Source organism: Dasypus novemcinctus, chromosome 6 (genome assembly GCF_030445035.2).
Source record: "Dasypus novemcinctus isolate mDasNov1 chromosome 6, mDasNov1.1.hap2, whole genome shotgun sequence".
NCBI lineage: Eukaryota > Metazoa > Chordata > Mammalia > Cingulata > Dasypodidae > Dasypus > Dasypus novemcinctus.
The window spans coordinates 67880357-67896894 of record NC_080678.1 but is presented as its reverse complement, the minus strand read 5'-3'; the positions used below and the strand labels follow the sequence as shown (position 1 = coordinate 67896894).

The 16538-nt window shown below is 43.1% G+C and overlaps 1 protein-coding gene across 10 annotated transcripts in view; it reads left to right on the top strand.

Moving 5' to 3' along the window:
* The window catches only part of FAM13C (family with sequence similarity 13 member C), a 136459-nt gene that overhangs the window by 91402 nt on the left and 28519 nt on the right, over positions 1 to 16538 (top strand). For 5 of the 10 annotated variants that reach the window (XR_011649032.1, XR_011649031.1, XR_011649030.1 and 2 more), the window contains one exon: positions 2183 to 2267. Coding sequence is in view for 7 of the 10 variants with exons in the window: in XM_071215800.1 (XP_071071901.1) it covers positions 2183 to 2267 (85 nt within the window). In the remaining 3 variants the exon portion in view is untranslated. Of the gene's footprint in view, positions 1 to 2119; positions 2268 to 16538 lie in introns of all 10 variants that reach the window. The other 5 variants (XM_071215801.1, XM_071215799.1, XM_071215798.1 and 2 more) reach the window with 1 other exon arrangement.

The window sequence follows — 16538 nt, the reverse complement described above, 5'->3', positions numbered from 1 at the left end:
TGGCAGGCACAGAAGGTGAGGCTCCAGCAGGTGAAGGGATGAGTCAAGGTCTCATAGTGAATGTAGAGCTTGGCCTTGCACAGGACCAGACCTCTTGCCAGCAGCCTCTGGGGCTTGGAGATATTAATAATCACAACATCCAGTCCTTGAGTGTCTGGTGCAATGCAAAGAGCTTTCTATGCCTTTTCTCAATCTTTAGAGCAGTCCTATAAAATAGGTGCCACTGTTACTATTATCTTTTTTTCAGATGAGGAATTTAAGGCTTAGATTTGCTTGCCCAAGGTCAGATGCACAGTATGTAACAGAACTGAGATTCCCTTCTGCTTCTTTGTGAGCCCAAAGCCATGCCTTCTTCTGCTTTGTAAAATATGTAAGACCACACAAAATATTTGAGACGCTGCTCATCCCAAGTCCTCCCTCTAAATGTACGAAGGAGCTGGCATTAAATCTCAATTTTTAGGGGTCATGTTTAGAATTGTTTTGCTCTTTTTGACAACACACTCCAGTTGTTTCCAAAAAGGCAATAGGGATTTCCCTGGAATCCTGTTTGATCCTCCCAGCTGACTGATTGCCAAATCCTTTCAGAAACCCAGTGCCCTTGCTCATTCTGTATTACCTGCAGACAGCCTTGGACTTCTGCCTTTGCACTGAGTTGAGGGAAAAGCATACCCAGAAAGGAGGAGGAGAGAGAGGACAGGGAGAGGAGAGGAGGAAGAAAAAGCCTGGACTCAGGCACCTGCTTCATCTGAGCTGTGGGGCCTTGCAGCCAAGGCACACCTGGTGGGGGGTGGGGGGTGGGGGGAAGGTGTGTGCGGGGAGGGGAGGAGCAGCAGCAGTGCAGCCTAGGAGGGGCCTCAGCCTGCTTAGGTAGGCACCTGCTGCTTGCAAAACGGGGCAGGGGACAACACAGGTGAGACATCCATCAAAGAGCAGCTTTTAAAAGTGCTGTTGGTTCGTATTTACTCACAGCACGGAAGAGGGTGTGCCCCTCTGGGGCTGGGTATGGTGTGGAGGGGAGGGATTGGATGTTAGAAGTATGTGGAAGGGGTAGATATTTATGTGCGGTCGGGGGTGGGGTGTGTGCATGGGTGGGGGTGGGGGGTGGGGGTTCCTGTGGAGTGGAGCGTGAGGGAGTGGATGGGCTAGGGTGTGTGTGTGTAGAGGGTAGGGTATGCTAGGGTATGGTGGTGCGCGGGGCTCTGGCATGTCCCGGGGGCTCGTGGAGGAGAGGAGACAGGTGGCCGCTCTGGCGGGTGGCGAAGCGGCTGCTCCCTGCGGGGCTTTCCAGCTGCCAGTAGCCGCGCCCGGCCGGGGACTCTGGCGTGACTCACTTTCACCTGGTCGGGGGAAATGAATTTGCCCATTATCTGCATCAAGGCAGGATCCGTGCGTCAGCCTGGATGACTTTGTTCTCATTAAAAACCACGAGAGAAACTTCAGATGAGAAGTGAAGGGAGTGGGCGGGGTGCGTGTGTGCGCTGCGGCTGTAAAAGATAAATCGTTTCTCTCTCAGTGTCTGGGCGCCGGTCAGTGACCGAGCTTGTCTCCTTAAACTCTGCTGTCGATAGAAAAGGCAGCTGCAGCCATCCCCTGCGAGAAAGTAACTTCAGAAGCGGCTTACTCGGTAGGGAAGCGGGTCGGGAGGACCAAGCCCCTCCCCGATGCGCCTCTGCAGCAGTAACTCTTTGTGCACTGCGGTCTCCTGCGGTCTTAGCGGTGGAGGCGCGAAGGCTTTTATGAATGGTAGCCTGGGAGGGGCCTAATGTCATCCTCTCCTATGTCAGCACAGTGAATGAAACACTGGCGAAGAGTAAAGCCTCCCGCACCCGGGAAGCAGATACGTTCTCGGATTGGTTCTCCCAGTGCAGCGTCTCTTGCTGACGAAACCATCAGCCCCATGTGTCACAAATAAGCCATCTACGTTAGGATTTAAATGAGGCAGAAAGTCGGGCTGCATGTGGAATAATGCGTGTTTGATGCGGGCACATCTCTGCAGCAGCTGTGGCTGCGACCCTCTTCCTGCCCAGCTCTGGAGAACGGGTACTAGCGGGCGCTGCCCACCCACCCTTGGGCGCTAGGCATCTACTTAGCTAGCCCAATGTTCTGTTTTTGCTGGCAGAATTCCTTGCTGAAGCTCCAAGCCTTCGAATCTGATCTGTGCTCTGCATTTTTGACAAATCAGGAAGAAGCCGCTCAGGTGCATGGAGTCAAGGACCCAGCCCCAGAATCAACTCAGAGCATGCCTGCCGATGGGGCAGATTCTGCAGGTAAGAGGCTCGGCTGGGGGATGTGCTCGTTTGTACTCTCAAGGTAGTGCAGCTTCTTACTGCTTATTCTTAGCCTGGCTCCCTGTGGGAAACGGTGACTGGTGCTACATGGAAAGGAGGAATTATGTCTGAGTTATAGGGGTGGGGGTGGGGGTTGGGAGGGAGCAGGAGAAATTAAGATATGCCCTAAAGGGGAGACTTCTCTTCAGCTGGAGGCTGAGTTCAACTCACATAAGTGGGGGTCAGGGAAAAAGGTCCCATCACAACTTTGTCTTCATTTTCCTACTTAATATCCTGTGGTAAGGGAGTGGTGTGCTTATTTCCAATCACTGGACTTAGATAAACTGTTCCATTGTGAAACTCATATATTTGAGGTGTGGGGAAATTTCAACAGGGCTACTTTCTTTAGTCTTCTAACTGCCTATAAGATGATGCAAGAACCCAGAGAGAGTGGAGGTAAGTGGAGCAGCTCATTCTTATCCTATATTATTTTGTTATGTCTCTGTGGTTCTTTTTTTTTTTTCCTAGCATTAATTTCTGTTCAAAAAGTCTCATTTTTTCTCTTAGTTTCTACAGCTTTAATCCTGTGGATGGTAGGTAGACTGACTGGCAAGCAGAAGGCAAACAAATGCTCTCCCAAAGAGTTGGGCAGGAAAGAAACGCTCATTTACATGAGTAGAAATGAGAACATAGTTTCTTTTCTAATACAAATGGGTCAGAGGTTTGCTGACTGGCTTCTGGATGGATGATAGAAATAGGCTTAGATGTGTTTGTTTTATGAGGTGTCTATGAATCAGGCATTGTTCTAAGCACTTTGTAAGCATTATTGTCAGTGTTTAGAACAACCTTTGAAATAATGCTACTCCTATTTTCTAGTAAGGACCCGACTAGAGTCTAGAGAAGTTAATTAACTGGCACAAGATGGCACTGCTGGTAAGTGGTAGAGTATTTCCCTGGATGCAGGGGACCAATTGGCTGTGACCTTGTTGCCTGGAGAGCTCCCTTCCTGTTTTGGCCACTGTGTTTGGAATGAGATACAAGTGAAATTGAGTAGGAGCCCATATTTCACTCCCTGCAAACAAACAGTTTATAAAACACCTAAAGCAGTCTCAAGCCAAATACAAATGATTCTTTGAGTTTTCTGCTGTTTTGGATTAGGTATACTACTGGCTAAAAAAAGAATGATTGTTTAATTAAATAGTTGTTGCATGTCCAATATGGATATATTTCTTCTCGGCTTTTTAAAAAATCATGACTTGTGTGTGTGTGTCTCCTATTTTCTCTGAAGATGAGAAATAGTTTTGCATTTTCTCATTGTGGATGGACAGAACTGGCAACAACTTTTGAACACTCCCTGTAAAATGGAAATGCATGCTGAATTTATGTAGGAATTGCCCACACAAAGGAACCAACAATACATTCCATGTTAAGTTTCAACTTGCAGAAATGGGCAGAAGGCACCTTTCAGAGGAGTTTTGTAATATGGATGTTGGGTTTTCTAAAATCAATCTGAGGTTTCCGGAAACCCTTCCAAAGTATTCTGTGGAGAGATTTTCAATGTGTGAATGTGTGTGCACACATACATGCTCAGCAAGTGCCCTGGAATGTTTTCTAGAACGTGTCCCAACCCTACTTGCATGTCAGAGTTACCTGGGGAGCTTCTCAAGCATGGAGATTCTCAGGCCTCATCTCTAAACAGTCTGAAGGGGGAGTCCTGGAATCTGTATATTTCATAAACACTACCAAATAATTGGGAACCACTAGCCAAGTGAACAGTGTCTTGAATTATGAGAGAAGGTCAGGTTTTCTTTGACTCTGCCACTTTGATTTCATCATGGGGCGTTGGCTCACAGACCATGTAGGACTCGTAACTCAGGATCTGTGACCAGTTGGCTCAGTCCATTTACTTCAGGAGGAGAAAGGTGCTCAGGTATCCAAGTCTAGAGGCTGTGGACGGGTGGGATGGGGGCACGGATAAAGATTGGGACAAGAACAGATTGAAAGGATGTATATATTGGGAAACAGACTTGGCCCAGTGGTTAGGGCGTCCATCTACCACATGGGAGGTCCGCGGTTCAAACCCCGGGCCTCCTTGACCCGTGTGGAGCTGGCCCATGCGCAGTGCTGATGCGCGCAAGGAGTGCCCTGCCACGCAGGGGTGTCCCCTGCATAGGGGAGCCCCTATGCACAAGGAGTGCCCCTATGCACAAGGAGAGCCGCCCAGCGCGAAAGAAAGTGCAGCCTGCCCAGGAGTGGCGCCGCCCACATTTCCCATGCTGCTGACGACGACAGAAGAAGACAAAGAAACAAGACACAGCAAATAGACACAGACAACAGACAACTGGGGGGGGGGGGGGAATCAAATAAATAAATAAATAAATCTTTAAAAAAAGAAAAAAAAAAAAGAAAGGATGTATATGGCCCCTAGAGAAAAATGATGGTGAGGAACTCACTTTCAAAGCTGCTTTGGGATTCTAAGAAGGGTAATCAACTGTTCAATTGCCCAGAACTATCCCATCCTGGAAAACCCCTCAGTCCCAGGCAATCCTGGATGATTGGTCAACATACATAGGCCACAAATGGCATAATGTGAGATGGAAACTCATTTGGGAGTTAGGCTGAAAATCCTTCTCAGTGGGTCAGTGTCCTTTAACAGCTGAAGCAAGTGTTTTCTTGATATTAGTAAGCCATGCTATTCTGCTGTGGTTCAATGGAAACTGGAATAAGGGTTGTCTTTTCAACTGCTTGTCATTTTCAAAGTGTGCAGAAGGACTGTTTGGTATTCACATGACTAAGTGTAGTAACTTTGGTTCATCTAAACAAGAGTGATTGATGGTATGGAGTTTTCAGCAAAAGCTGTCACCAGAGATAACTGGAGACTTATTATAAGAAATAATAGTTTGATAGAAGTACTTAATTCTTTTTTTCTAAATCTTGATTTTCAAATTGAACTTCCCATCTGGATAAGAGTCTTGATATTAATGTTGATAATTACAGAACACTAATGCGGTATATCTATTTACAGTCTACTATTATTTCTATAAAGAATTCTATGTAGTTTTGAGTCTCTTTCTAATGTCGAAGTTGATTGGAGATAGCATCAAAGGAAAACTGACCTCCTTCCTTTCTCATGTCTTAATATACTGTCCACTTGACCAGAAGTTCCCAATTATTTGGGAATGCTTAATAAATCTACATACATCTGGCCCCATCCCAAAATGAAAATGAAAATGTAGAGATGAGTCCTGAGAATCTCCATGTTTGAAAATCACCACTGGTGATTCTAACATGCAGAAAAGCTTGGGAATACTGTATAGAACACAGTCCCCTTCCAGGAGTGCCTTGAAATGTGTTCTTGCTGCAAGTTCAGTTTCTAATTGGACTTCTTGAAGAGGTGAGCATCTCGTATCCTAGTCGGTGGAACTGGTCACCCAGCTCTACTCTTGCAGTTGTCTTTTGGAAGTCAGGGGAGAGGGGTATTCATACTTCAGAAGTGCATGCAGTTTCCTAATATCTTTTAGAACTTCATTCATCATGAGGATATGTGTAATTATTTCTAAACCCTTCTTGAACCCTTTTATATTTTCACCTGTTGCTTTAAATAAAAGCAGCTACCACTGTGGAAAGTAGTATTTCATTTGTTTGTACTAAATGGTTCCTTTAAAACTGTAGTCTTAAACTTAGGTGCATTTTGTCCCCCTAGAAAACATTTGGCAATATCTGTAGAGATTTTGGTTATCACAACTTGGGGAGAAGCTCCTGGCATTTAGAAAGTAGAGGCCAGGGATGCTGCTAAACATCCTGCAGGGAGCAGGACAGCTCCCACGATGAAGAATTATCTGGTCCAAAATGTCAGCAGTGCTGAGGTTCCTAAACCCTGCTTTAAAGGCTTTTAAGTGAATAACATCAAATTAGCTAGCACTGGCTTCTGTATGTGCATCAGGTATTGGTATGTGGATTTTGTTACCATAGCCTCACAAAAACACTGAGATAGGTGCCATAATTATACTCAAATTGAAGATGAGGAAGTAAACTTGGAGAGTAGGTATAACTTGCTGAAGGTCCCATAGCTCCTTAGTGGTGGGATCGAGGTGAGGGATGAGTCAGGGGGCTTTCTGGTCTGAAACCCCACAGCCTAAGCTCTTCACCACTATGCTAATTGCCATCTGGCTTAAGTATTAAGTCCCCACAGTGCTAATATTCTATAATTCAGAATTAAGCCTATAGCCAATCTATATGCATTAGACATAATTAATGGGTCTGAAAAAGTAATTTTGCTTATCCACCCCTAACTTTATTTGGTCAGACTGAACAGACCTTATTTGTAGTTGATTAACCTATTACAGCTCCATTATTCCTAAAGTCAGTTCAGCTCCTCTGATCTGAACCATCTCTAGGTGCCCATTCTTTATCTGACCTGCAATCCAGGTGGAGTCAAATAGTAGGCTTTTCTTTATCCTTAAATATGGACAGAGGTACTACAGATTCACAAAATATTGCCATTGGGGGAAATTGGCCAAAGTGTGCAAGGGATCTCTCTGTTATTTTTTATATCAGCAAATGAATCTGTAATGAACTCAAAAAATGAATTAATAACAAAAACATACATGGGCACAAAAGTATTAAATAACTACAAAGTAATTATACTTTAAGGATTATTTTTCAAACTCATCCTAGTGATGCACAGTATTTTCCTGGCCTTTACGTCATGGTAGTATATTCTACAAGAGCTGCAAAAATTCATTCCTTTGAAACTAATAGTTTAGTACTTATTATTTTAAGAGTAGATGGATTAATTTTCTTCAACCACATTACCTACTGGCCTGCAGTGAAGTTCATCTGCCACTGTTTAGCCTCCCCATGGTTTGTGAGCTTTTCTTGGTTGCTTAAACTGTCCTCTTTGAAAAATATCAACGTCATGTGCAAACACAGACTTATCACTCTGTACTTCCTCTTCTATGTCATTTCTGGAAATGTACAATAAGATTAATCCAGGATCTATTTGCAAAGACTGGTTCTGGCATGTCTGTCACAAAGATATTAATTCAACCTTGCCCTTTGCTGCGTATCGTTAAATGAATTTTGTATCCATTACAAAACTTTTAGCTCAAGATCATTTTGGTTTAAACAACCTTTGGTATAGAAAACCATGCTTCTTGACAGCCCGCATAAGTTCTATTAATTGGTTCTGCTTTGTTCAGAAACATAGCTAGTTGCTGAAGTCCAAGTGCTGGCTGGATGACCTTGGATGAGTTATCTTTTTTTTTTTTTTTTTTTAAAGATTTATTTATTTCTCTCCCCTTCCCCCGCCACCCCGGTTGTCTGTTCTTTGTGTCTATTTGCTGCATCTTCTTTGTCCGCTTCTGCTGTTGTCAGCGGCACGGGAGCCTGTGTTTCTTTTTGTTGCATCACCTTGTGTGTCAGTTCTCCGTGTGTGCAGCACCGTTCCTGGGCAGGCTGCACTTTCTTTCGCGCTGGGCGACTCTCCTTCTGGGGTGCACTCCTTGCACGTGGAGCTCCCCTATGCGGGGACACCCCTGCGTGGCAGGCACTCCTTACACACATCAGCACTGCGCATGGGCCAGCTCTACAAGGGTTAAGGAGGTTTGAACCGTGGACCTCCCATGTGGTAGATGGACCCTAACCACTGGGCCAAGTCTGCCGCCTGGACGAGTTATCTAACCTCTGTGTGCCTCAATTTCCTTTTCTGAAAAATGGGAAAAATAATAGTAGCTACTACTTAGGATTGTTATGACAGTGACATGGCATGATACATGTGAAACTTTTAGCATGGCACCCAAGGTAAATAAATGCTCAGTGAATGTTAGATGTGTTATTATATAAGCTGGGCATTATTGCCTTATTCAGAACTACGTTGTCCTTTCCCCAGTTCAAGTTAAAGCCTTTGCCTTTAGATAGTTATACTCTATTATAATTTCTAACTACCAAGGTGAGGAAATGACATTTAGTAATGTTCATTCCTTACGTCCCCTTTAGAGTCTTGCATATGATTGACATTTCCCTAGTTCTTTTACGCAAGAGGCATTTATAACAGCACTAATCTATAGAGCTGATGGTTGAATGTTGAATAATTACCATCTCTTAAAGTTGGAACTACATTTATTACAATAAAGTCTATCTTGTGTTAAATCTACAACATAACTTGACTGGAAAAGACCTATACTATTCATCATTTTTCCCTGATGCTTTTATAACCATCTTTGTAGTCTGTGAAGGGAGCTTCATGTTAACCCCTTGTTTTCCAAAGGAAGTATTTTACATAATTTCAAAATTTATAATTTGGGAATTCAGTTCTCAGAAGCTGTTTCTACAACTGCCTTATTAGAGGAAGGAAAAAAAATTGATATTACAGCCTAAATTACCACGCGATTATTATTTTTTTAAAATTCAGTTCTTAGGACAGAGCATATACTGTGATAACATGCCTTATCTCCTTTGTCTGTCCCACAACTCTTGACAAATGAGGAGTCTGACGTTTGAAGAGACTTGCCTGCCCAAGGACACCATAGCTGTGAGCAAGTGGAATCGCAGACCTCGCCTAGGTCTCTGACGCCAGAGCTCAGGCTTCACCAGCAAGTTTATAGTCATGTCAAAACCTTTCTTGTTATGTCGGTGTCATTCCTCCATGCATTTAAAGAGTACTGGCTCAAAGTGGCCTAGATCTCAGTGTCCAGTGATGCCCTGGAAGCCGCCCAGCGCTGGGGCGGGCCACCTCCTCTGTCTCTTCCTCTTCCCTGGGAATCATGTTCCTGTGGCTTGTCTATGTGGGGCTAATTCACCCAGACTAATGGGACCCTTGAGACTACTAATTCTTGACTATATTTCCTAATACACTTTTGGTGAGCCTCTTAAAGATACTGCCCACATTATAGCTGGAGTTTCCTTCAGCAATCTTCCCGTTAGCTTTGTATATTCAATTCTCCTGCTTCTTAAAGCACATCTGCCCATAAATGAAACCTCCCTTTTGAAAGTGGCTCATGTCGTCTTAATAGCAGATTTTTATTAGCTGTCCCACTGAGGTGATCAGTTGTGCAGGAATCTACTATAAGACCTGGGAAGCTGATCAGGCTGAAAAGTGATTTGCATCACAGCATCCATATCTGTTTATCTAGAGGATGCCTCTGAATCTCTGAGGCTATCCTGCACGATGCCTGCCTTTCCCTGGCCCACAGCTCAGCTCAGGCAGAACTCTGCAACTGGGGCTGGTATTGTTCAGCCTGGTTGTAATCCAAGTAGTTGGCTTCCCTTTTGGGACATTAGGTGGGGGTGGGGGAGATGGCCTCAGGAGGCACTGTTCATTGTCCATTTCCCTTGGATTTCTCAGCCACTCTGTGACAACATGTATACAGGCAAAGGATAAGTCTTGATAATCAGGAAAGGTAAAACATTCATTGTCACTGGATAGATGTGTCTGTTTTTTCTTTCCTCTACTAATTGGACATTTGGATTGGTAGTGTATAGAAACTGCCTCTGAAAAAATGAAATGTACTTGCCTTAGATGTTCTACTCCAGAACAATGCAAAAATATGGATTTATTCCTTTTCCCAATAGAGCACTCTGGGGATCATACCTTCTCTGTCCTCAGTGTAGGTCAGGCTGCTCTAGCCCACAGTAGTTCTGATTTAGTGTAGAATTATTAACTTCTGAAGATCTTTGTCTTCCATGGGCCACAAGAAGTTTACTTTTACTGTACCTTTCCTCATAGGCAACTGAACATTTCTCCTCCTGACTCTCCTTTCTTCTGAGCCACGCCCATCATGATGGTCTCTTTGTTTTTCTTCTCTCATGGCCTTCCGGATGCTTCTTTCTTGCCCACTGTCTTGCTGCTGTCTTCTTTGGTCTCCCTTCACTCTAGTGGTTTCTGCTTCCTCTTTTCTTTTCCTTCGGGAATTTCCTTTGCTAAGCTGGCCATGGTGTGGAATTAAAACCTATTTATGATATTTTTTGAATTTCATTTTACTTAAAATTTAGGTGAGCTTCAATTGTTTAAATCTCTCAAAATTATATCTTAAACCACATTGGCCAAATAATATAATTTTCCTTTGATATTACTTTTTAAAAATGGAAGTTATTAGTCATTATTACCATTGAGACAGTGAAAATACCAGTAAAATGCTTTAGAAAGTCTTTATACAAATCTTTTATAAAAATATATATGAATTGTTTTTGGACTTTTAAAATAAGACAGTATAGCCTGAAGCTTCAGGAATTTCTGGGATTTAAATGATATGTTCATTGAGCAAAAAGGGCTGAACATGTTAGGTAGAAGAGCTCAAGCTTAATTTTATTTATAAAGAAAATGTATTTAAAAATTGTCCTTCTATAATTCTCTAGGAAACAAAAGTGGTGGGAATAAATTTATCTTAAGAGCTACCACCAAACCTAAAACCTGTATCTGTATTTACCAGTGAAAAAACTTAATCAGAAGATTGTACCAGAAAACACAGGAGCAAGGAATAAATGTAGATCTACTCTGAGACTTCTTGACCCATGTTTCTTTCTGCTTTTTAGGAGGATTTTGGAATTCCTCATTGCTCAGCAAACCCAGTGCCCCAATTTATTTGCCACGGCTTTTAACTGAAGTCAGTACATTGGCACCTTCAAAATGAAAATGGGCCTCACTGTCCTGACCCTTCTCTCCCAAACCATCAGAGGCATTGGAGAAACGTGTGCTGAGAGTGAACACAGACATTTCTCTCCTGAGCACCATCCTACACATATGCACGGTCTGCTGGGCACCAGCCCCTGAATGCCCCAAAGTGCCTGTTAACTCCGTGCACCTGGAACTGAAGCCATCTTCCCTTCCCCTATCCCATTCCCCTCCTCAGTTCCCTAACTAGGTGAAAGGTTGTACCATAAAGACAAAACAATAAGTAATGTTTATTGGTAGACTTACGTTTTTCTCCCCCAGGCACTGCCCTAAGCACTTGACATTCCTTTTTAATCTTCCTAATAATTTATGAGGATTAGATACTGTCATCATAATTACCTAAAACAGGCCTTGGCATGCAGTAGATGATGAATAAACACTTGTTGAAAGAATGAATGAATTTCTATTGTGCAAATGGGAAAACTGAGGGCCAAAGGGATTAAGTCGTGTGCCCCTGGTCCCACAGGCAGTAAATGGCAAAACTGGGACTTGATTAGGTCATTCTGTCCCTACACCCCATGTTCTTGCCATGATGGCAAGCTACCTCTTGGATTGTGCAGGATCTTGTTTTGCTATGAAATCTAGCCTGCCTTCCCAATGACAGTTTTTTGCTCTTCTAGTGCCCTGGCATTTCTGGTGGCCGTCCACAGAAGCATGTTTATACTGCTGGTCTTTCCTGGATTTTCATCTGCCCCTACCTCCCCTCCCAGCCCTCCCTTCCCCCAGACTTCACGTTTTTCGGTGGTCTCCTTCCCCTGACTTCATAGCTCACCCCCGAGTGCCTGTAGGCATCTCAAATTCAATATGCCCAAGACTGAACCTGTCATGCCTCCATCAGAGGTTTTGTTTGTTTGCTGTTTTTGTTTTTGGAGCCCTCTTTTTGTGTGTGATGCTCTTATCCTCCCTGGGCCAGAGAGAAGCTGGTCAAGACCCTAATGCCTGCACTGCACTGGGATCATGGACATGCTTTGAATCATTTAGCATTTAAAAGCCACAAAGGACAATGTTGGGCATTTTGGAATGTACCTCAGTGCTTGTTGTCTATGAGCCCACCATGATGGGCAAATCTAAAAGCACAAATGAATAAATCCACAAGACTGTAGCTAATTGATTACTCAGTTATAGCTAATTGATTACTCAGTTAAATCTTCCAGTCCATCCCAAGTATTTGCAGATAGAGATTTATTTAAATTTTGGATTGCTTTAAAAATTCACATTCGCAAGACGTATTTTAAAATCTGAGTGACTCATTTAACAGCTGTAATAAAGCTTCTGCCTGGGGTTGTAGCCAGATCTGAAGTGGTCTCTTGGCCTTCATACACTGATGATAATTATTTCCATTTTCTGTGTTCCCTTCTGCTCAGTGATGGGGCTGCCAGAAACACTCTTAGGCTCCCCAGGTCAGAGATGCGGAATATTCCGCAGTGGGCACTGGTCAGACCCTCCGTGAATGGAATTAACATAGTTATACCACCTTCCCTGCTGAATAGAAAACGGAGAGCATGTATGTTACTACTAGCTTCACATAGTTGTGATGAAAATTAAATGCGTGCAAAAATTCTTAGAACACATTTGAGGACATGGTGAGTCACTCTGATATTATATGCTACATATTTTATGTCTATAAATATTAGATATGGTTATTTTTATTTATAAAAAATGACAGGAGAGACAACATGTCAAGAAGTATTTTGGTTCTCATTTCCCATATTAACCCCAACAGGGGCTTCTAATGTGGTTGGTCCTCAGTAATGGAAGATAATAGTCAACTCCTTTAATTACATAACAGCAACAGTTAAAATGATGTTTCTCTTGGTTACTGTGTAAAGTAGTTTCTATGACTCTTTATAATATTTCACCACATATGATATACATTGGATGTATAGGTGAGCATTGCTAGTTTTAATAGGGTTTATTTTTAACATGTATTAGTAAAAAATATATATAACTAGCACATACAAATTTGTTGTCTTGGCCATCATTGCTTAGGATGAAGTGGAAATTTTTAAAAATGTGGTTGAAATAAAAATATGTACATATGTACATAAAAGTTTAGTTAAATAGGTTTATAAGGATATGGCAACGATATATGTAGAGGATAGTTGTATTTCCTTTAACCCTTAGTCCTGTGAAATAGACAACATTTTTCTCCCCATTTTACAGATGAAGGAACTGAAGCTTAAAAAGGTCCATCATTTCCAAAGTCCTAAGTAACAAGTAGTAGACTAGGGATTTAAACTGAGGACCCTCCTTTATTGTTCTATGCCTGGAATGTTTTCTTCTCTTCTCAGGGGTACTTTGTATACTTGTTTCTACTTATTTTTGTTGTCCCAGACCTGTAAGATAGCCAAACAGCGAAGAGGAGAGAGGTGGGCTCCCAAACACCCTTCTATTAAACTATGTTGCATTGCAGGATGCACTGGAAAGCCAGCCTCTTCCTTTCTCTCCCCAAGGAAGGTGCCCCCAGGGAACCATCTGAGTTTATTTAATATTGCCATAAACTTCTGTCTGGGGCACAGCCTGGGAGGGAGCAGGGCCTGGAAGCCTTGGCTTGGGCTCTGTCCCCGGCATGGCAGCAGCGCAGGCTGGCTGTGACTCCCCGCTGGCCTCTTCTGAATATGGAGCGCAATAAATCTGCCTGTACAAAGGCACACACATAGATGCACATCAGGCTGATTTAATTAAGCTGCTGCTTAACTGAAATGGTGAGTTAGGACAAAGTAATACCAAATGACCAGTTTGCAACTCTGTTGCTTTTCAGCTGGTTGCTTTGGGGTCTTTTCGGCCACTGCCTCCTTCAGTGGTGCATTTGATAGGTTGGGGGCAGGGAGGGGGATAGGGGAGGGGTGTTAATTAGACAGCTCTGTAAACTAGGTTCAGTGCTTAAGAGAAACAGATGCCATGTAAATGGAGTTTTCTAGTTCGTACTGCAGTGTAATTCCAAAAGAGCAACTCAGAGTGCTCTGTGAGTCTCTGAGGGTGCATCTTCGCGCTCTGGGGGTTTCAGAACTCTTTTCCGGTTCTGCTTCACGCATGGCTAGGAACAGAGGTGCCTCCGTTCTGGCATTACAAACCAGCACTGAGGGAAACCATGCAGACACTTGTTGGTTTTGATGCTGGGCCACTGCTACACTGACCTCCCCAGACCATTCTCATTCCAATAAAAATATGCTGTCCTGGGTGCTTGCCAAAGAGTCCCTTCTTCCTCACCATTCTCACCAAAAGGTATTTCCAGGAAACAGGGAACATACATAAAATGCCTTTCTTTTTTAGAGCCTAATGGCTTAGGAAAATAGCTCATCGAGGACCCCATATACCCCCTGGTGGATTTTGAAAGTGACTTGCTCGCGTATGCTGTGATTTATTGGTTAGGAACTTACTCCTTTTGGCTCCTGCCGAGCTGTGGTAACTTCAGGGTAAATTCCTGCAAGGGTGTAGCCTGTGGTGCTGTGTGTCAGTCACACCAGCCTCCCATGCCTGTGGGACTGAGACCCTGGCATTCAACAGGTTCCCTCTCTTTGCCCAGTCCTCACCACATCCATTTCTGAGCAGCCTGCAGCTTCACAGGCACAATAGGAGGCGAATTTACCCTCACAGACTATAACCCGACAGGGAAGGAAGAAGCAGATGGAAAACGCACAAGGACCTAATCAGACCTTTGATGTTACACAAAGCAAATTGCATTTCAAGCTCTAGAGAACTCGAGCCATTCTAAACCTGATTAAGAACCATACCTTACCCAATTGTGATTAATGTTTATTTTGGAAGAATGGATTGTCACTATTTTCAGATTCTGCTTATTCATCCAGCTAATCTTCCTTGGGGGAAGTAGGAGTAAGAGAAGGCTTTAGGTTGCCCTGATTTGTCTGTTAGGCAAAATTGAGAAGATTTTTGTTTTGGCCAGTTCTTTTTTTTTTTTTTAATGTATTTTTTATTTATTTTTAAAAAATACTTAGATTACATAAAATTTTACATAAAAAAAATAAGGGAGTCCCCATATGTCTCATTCCCCACACCTCCCACTGTTCCCCATATTAACAATTTTTTTCATTAGCATGGTACATTCATTGCAATTGACGAATATTTTAGAGCATTGCCACTAAGCATGGATTATAATTTATATTGTAGTTTACACTCTCTCCCACTCAATCCTGTAGGTTATGGTAGGATATATAATAGCCTGTATCAGTCATTGCAGTTATCATTCAGGAAAATTCCAAGTCCTGAAAATGCCCTCATATTCTCTTTTTCCCTTTCCCTGTCTTCAGCAACTCCTGTGGCCACTGTCTCCACATCAATGATATAATTTCTTCCATTCTTAGAATCACAAGTCTATAGTAGAATACAGGTACATCCACTCTAGTCCATATTTCATTCCCCAATCCTTAGGATTCTGGGATGGTGATGCTCACTCCACATCTAATTGAGAGGGGCCTTCGATCCTATATGGATGGATGGTATACTCTTGCTTGCAGTTGTAGACTCTTGGTTCCTTGGTGTGGTGATTGACCATCTTCACCTCTTTGTTAGTTATCCTTGGTGAGTCCAATTACCTGGAGAGTAGCCGTTGCAACTCCACTGAGTCTCAGGGCCCAGCTGGTACATGAACAGCTCAGAGATTCAAGTCTCTTGGACATACAAACTCCAGCACCAACTATAGGTTCAATGAAAGGGTCAGAAGAGGCATGTGTAGAGAAGTCACATCTGAGTCCAACTCTGTCACACTAGGAAGCACAAAATCCAAAGTAGGGCCCACTGGCAAGGCACCAAACTCTGGAGCTACCTGCTATGACCATAGGACCCGGGTGTCTCCAGAGCCCTCAGGAGCCCCACTATTAGGGGTAGTATCTACTCTGACTGTCTATGAGATCCTGCTGAGACATGCATAAGCATTACCTCTCTGATGACCTCTGATGAGTTTATAAGTCTCTTAGCCATATAAACTCATTTATTTTCACCATTTCCACTTTTCAGAGCCCCAGGATGGAGAGACTCTTACCCTGGCCACCCTAAGGCTCAGGGTTTTAATAAGCCTCCTCTGAGACCCCCACCCTTATCCCACCTCCTAGTACTGGCCTTGGGGACTGACCCTGGGATGAGAAGCTAATGGGCTAACTTCAAAGGGAAATGTTACAGTGAGATTTCATGTACCAAGCTGGCTAGCTGGTGAGAGTTTGGAGCAGGTTGTGTGTGTTGTTGTTTTTATTTTTTTAACCTAAAATACTACATACAATTTTAGAGAAAACAGAATTCTACCATGTTTTGCAGTTCATATGTAGCTTTTGTGTTTTCCATTTAGCATATTCTAAACATCCCATGTTGATGAGCAGAGTTCTCCATCATTTTTAATTGTTGCTGAGTGATTTTCTGTCTGGGGTCTCCTCTCCCCTCTCTTCCCTTCTCTCCCCTCTTTTCTTCCCCTTCTCTCCCTTCCTTCACTGCCAATTCTGTCATCCCTTTGCTTCCTCATAATCTATCATCTTTTGCTCCAGCTCCATTTTGTTACTTTTTTAAAATTCACTCTAACTTTTTTGCAATATATCCTCTAACATATATAAATACTATGAAAAAAAGGATTTTACAAAGTTGGGCTATGTTGA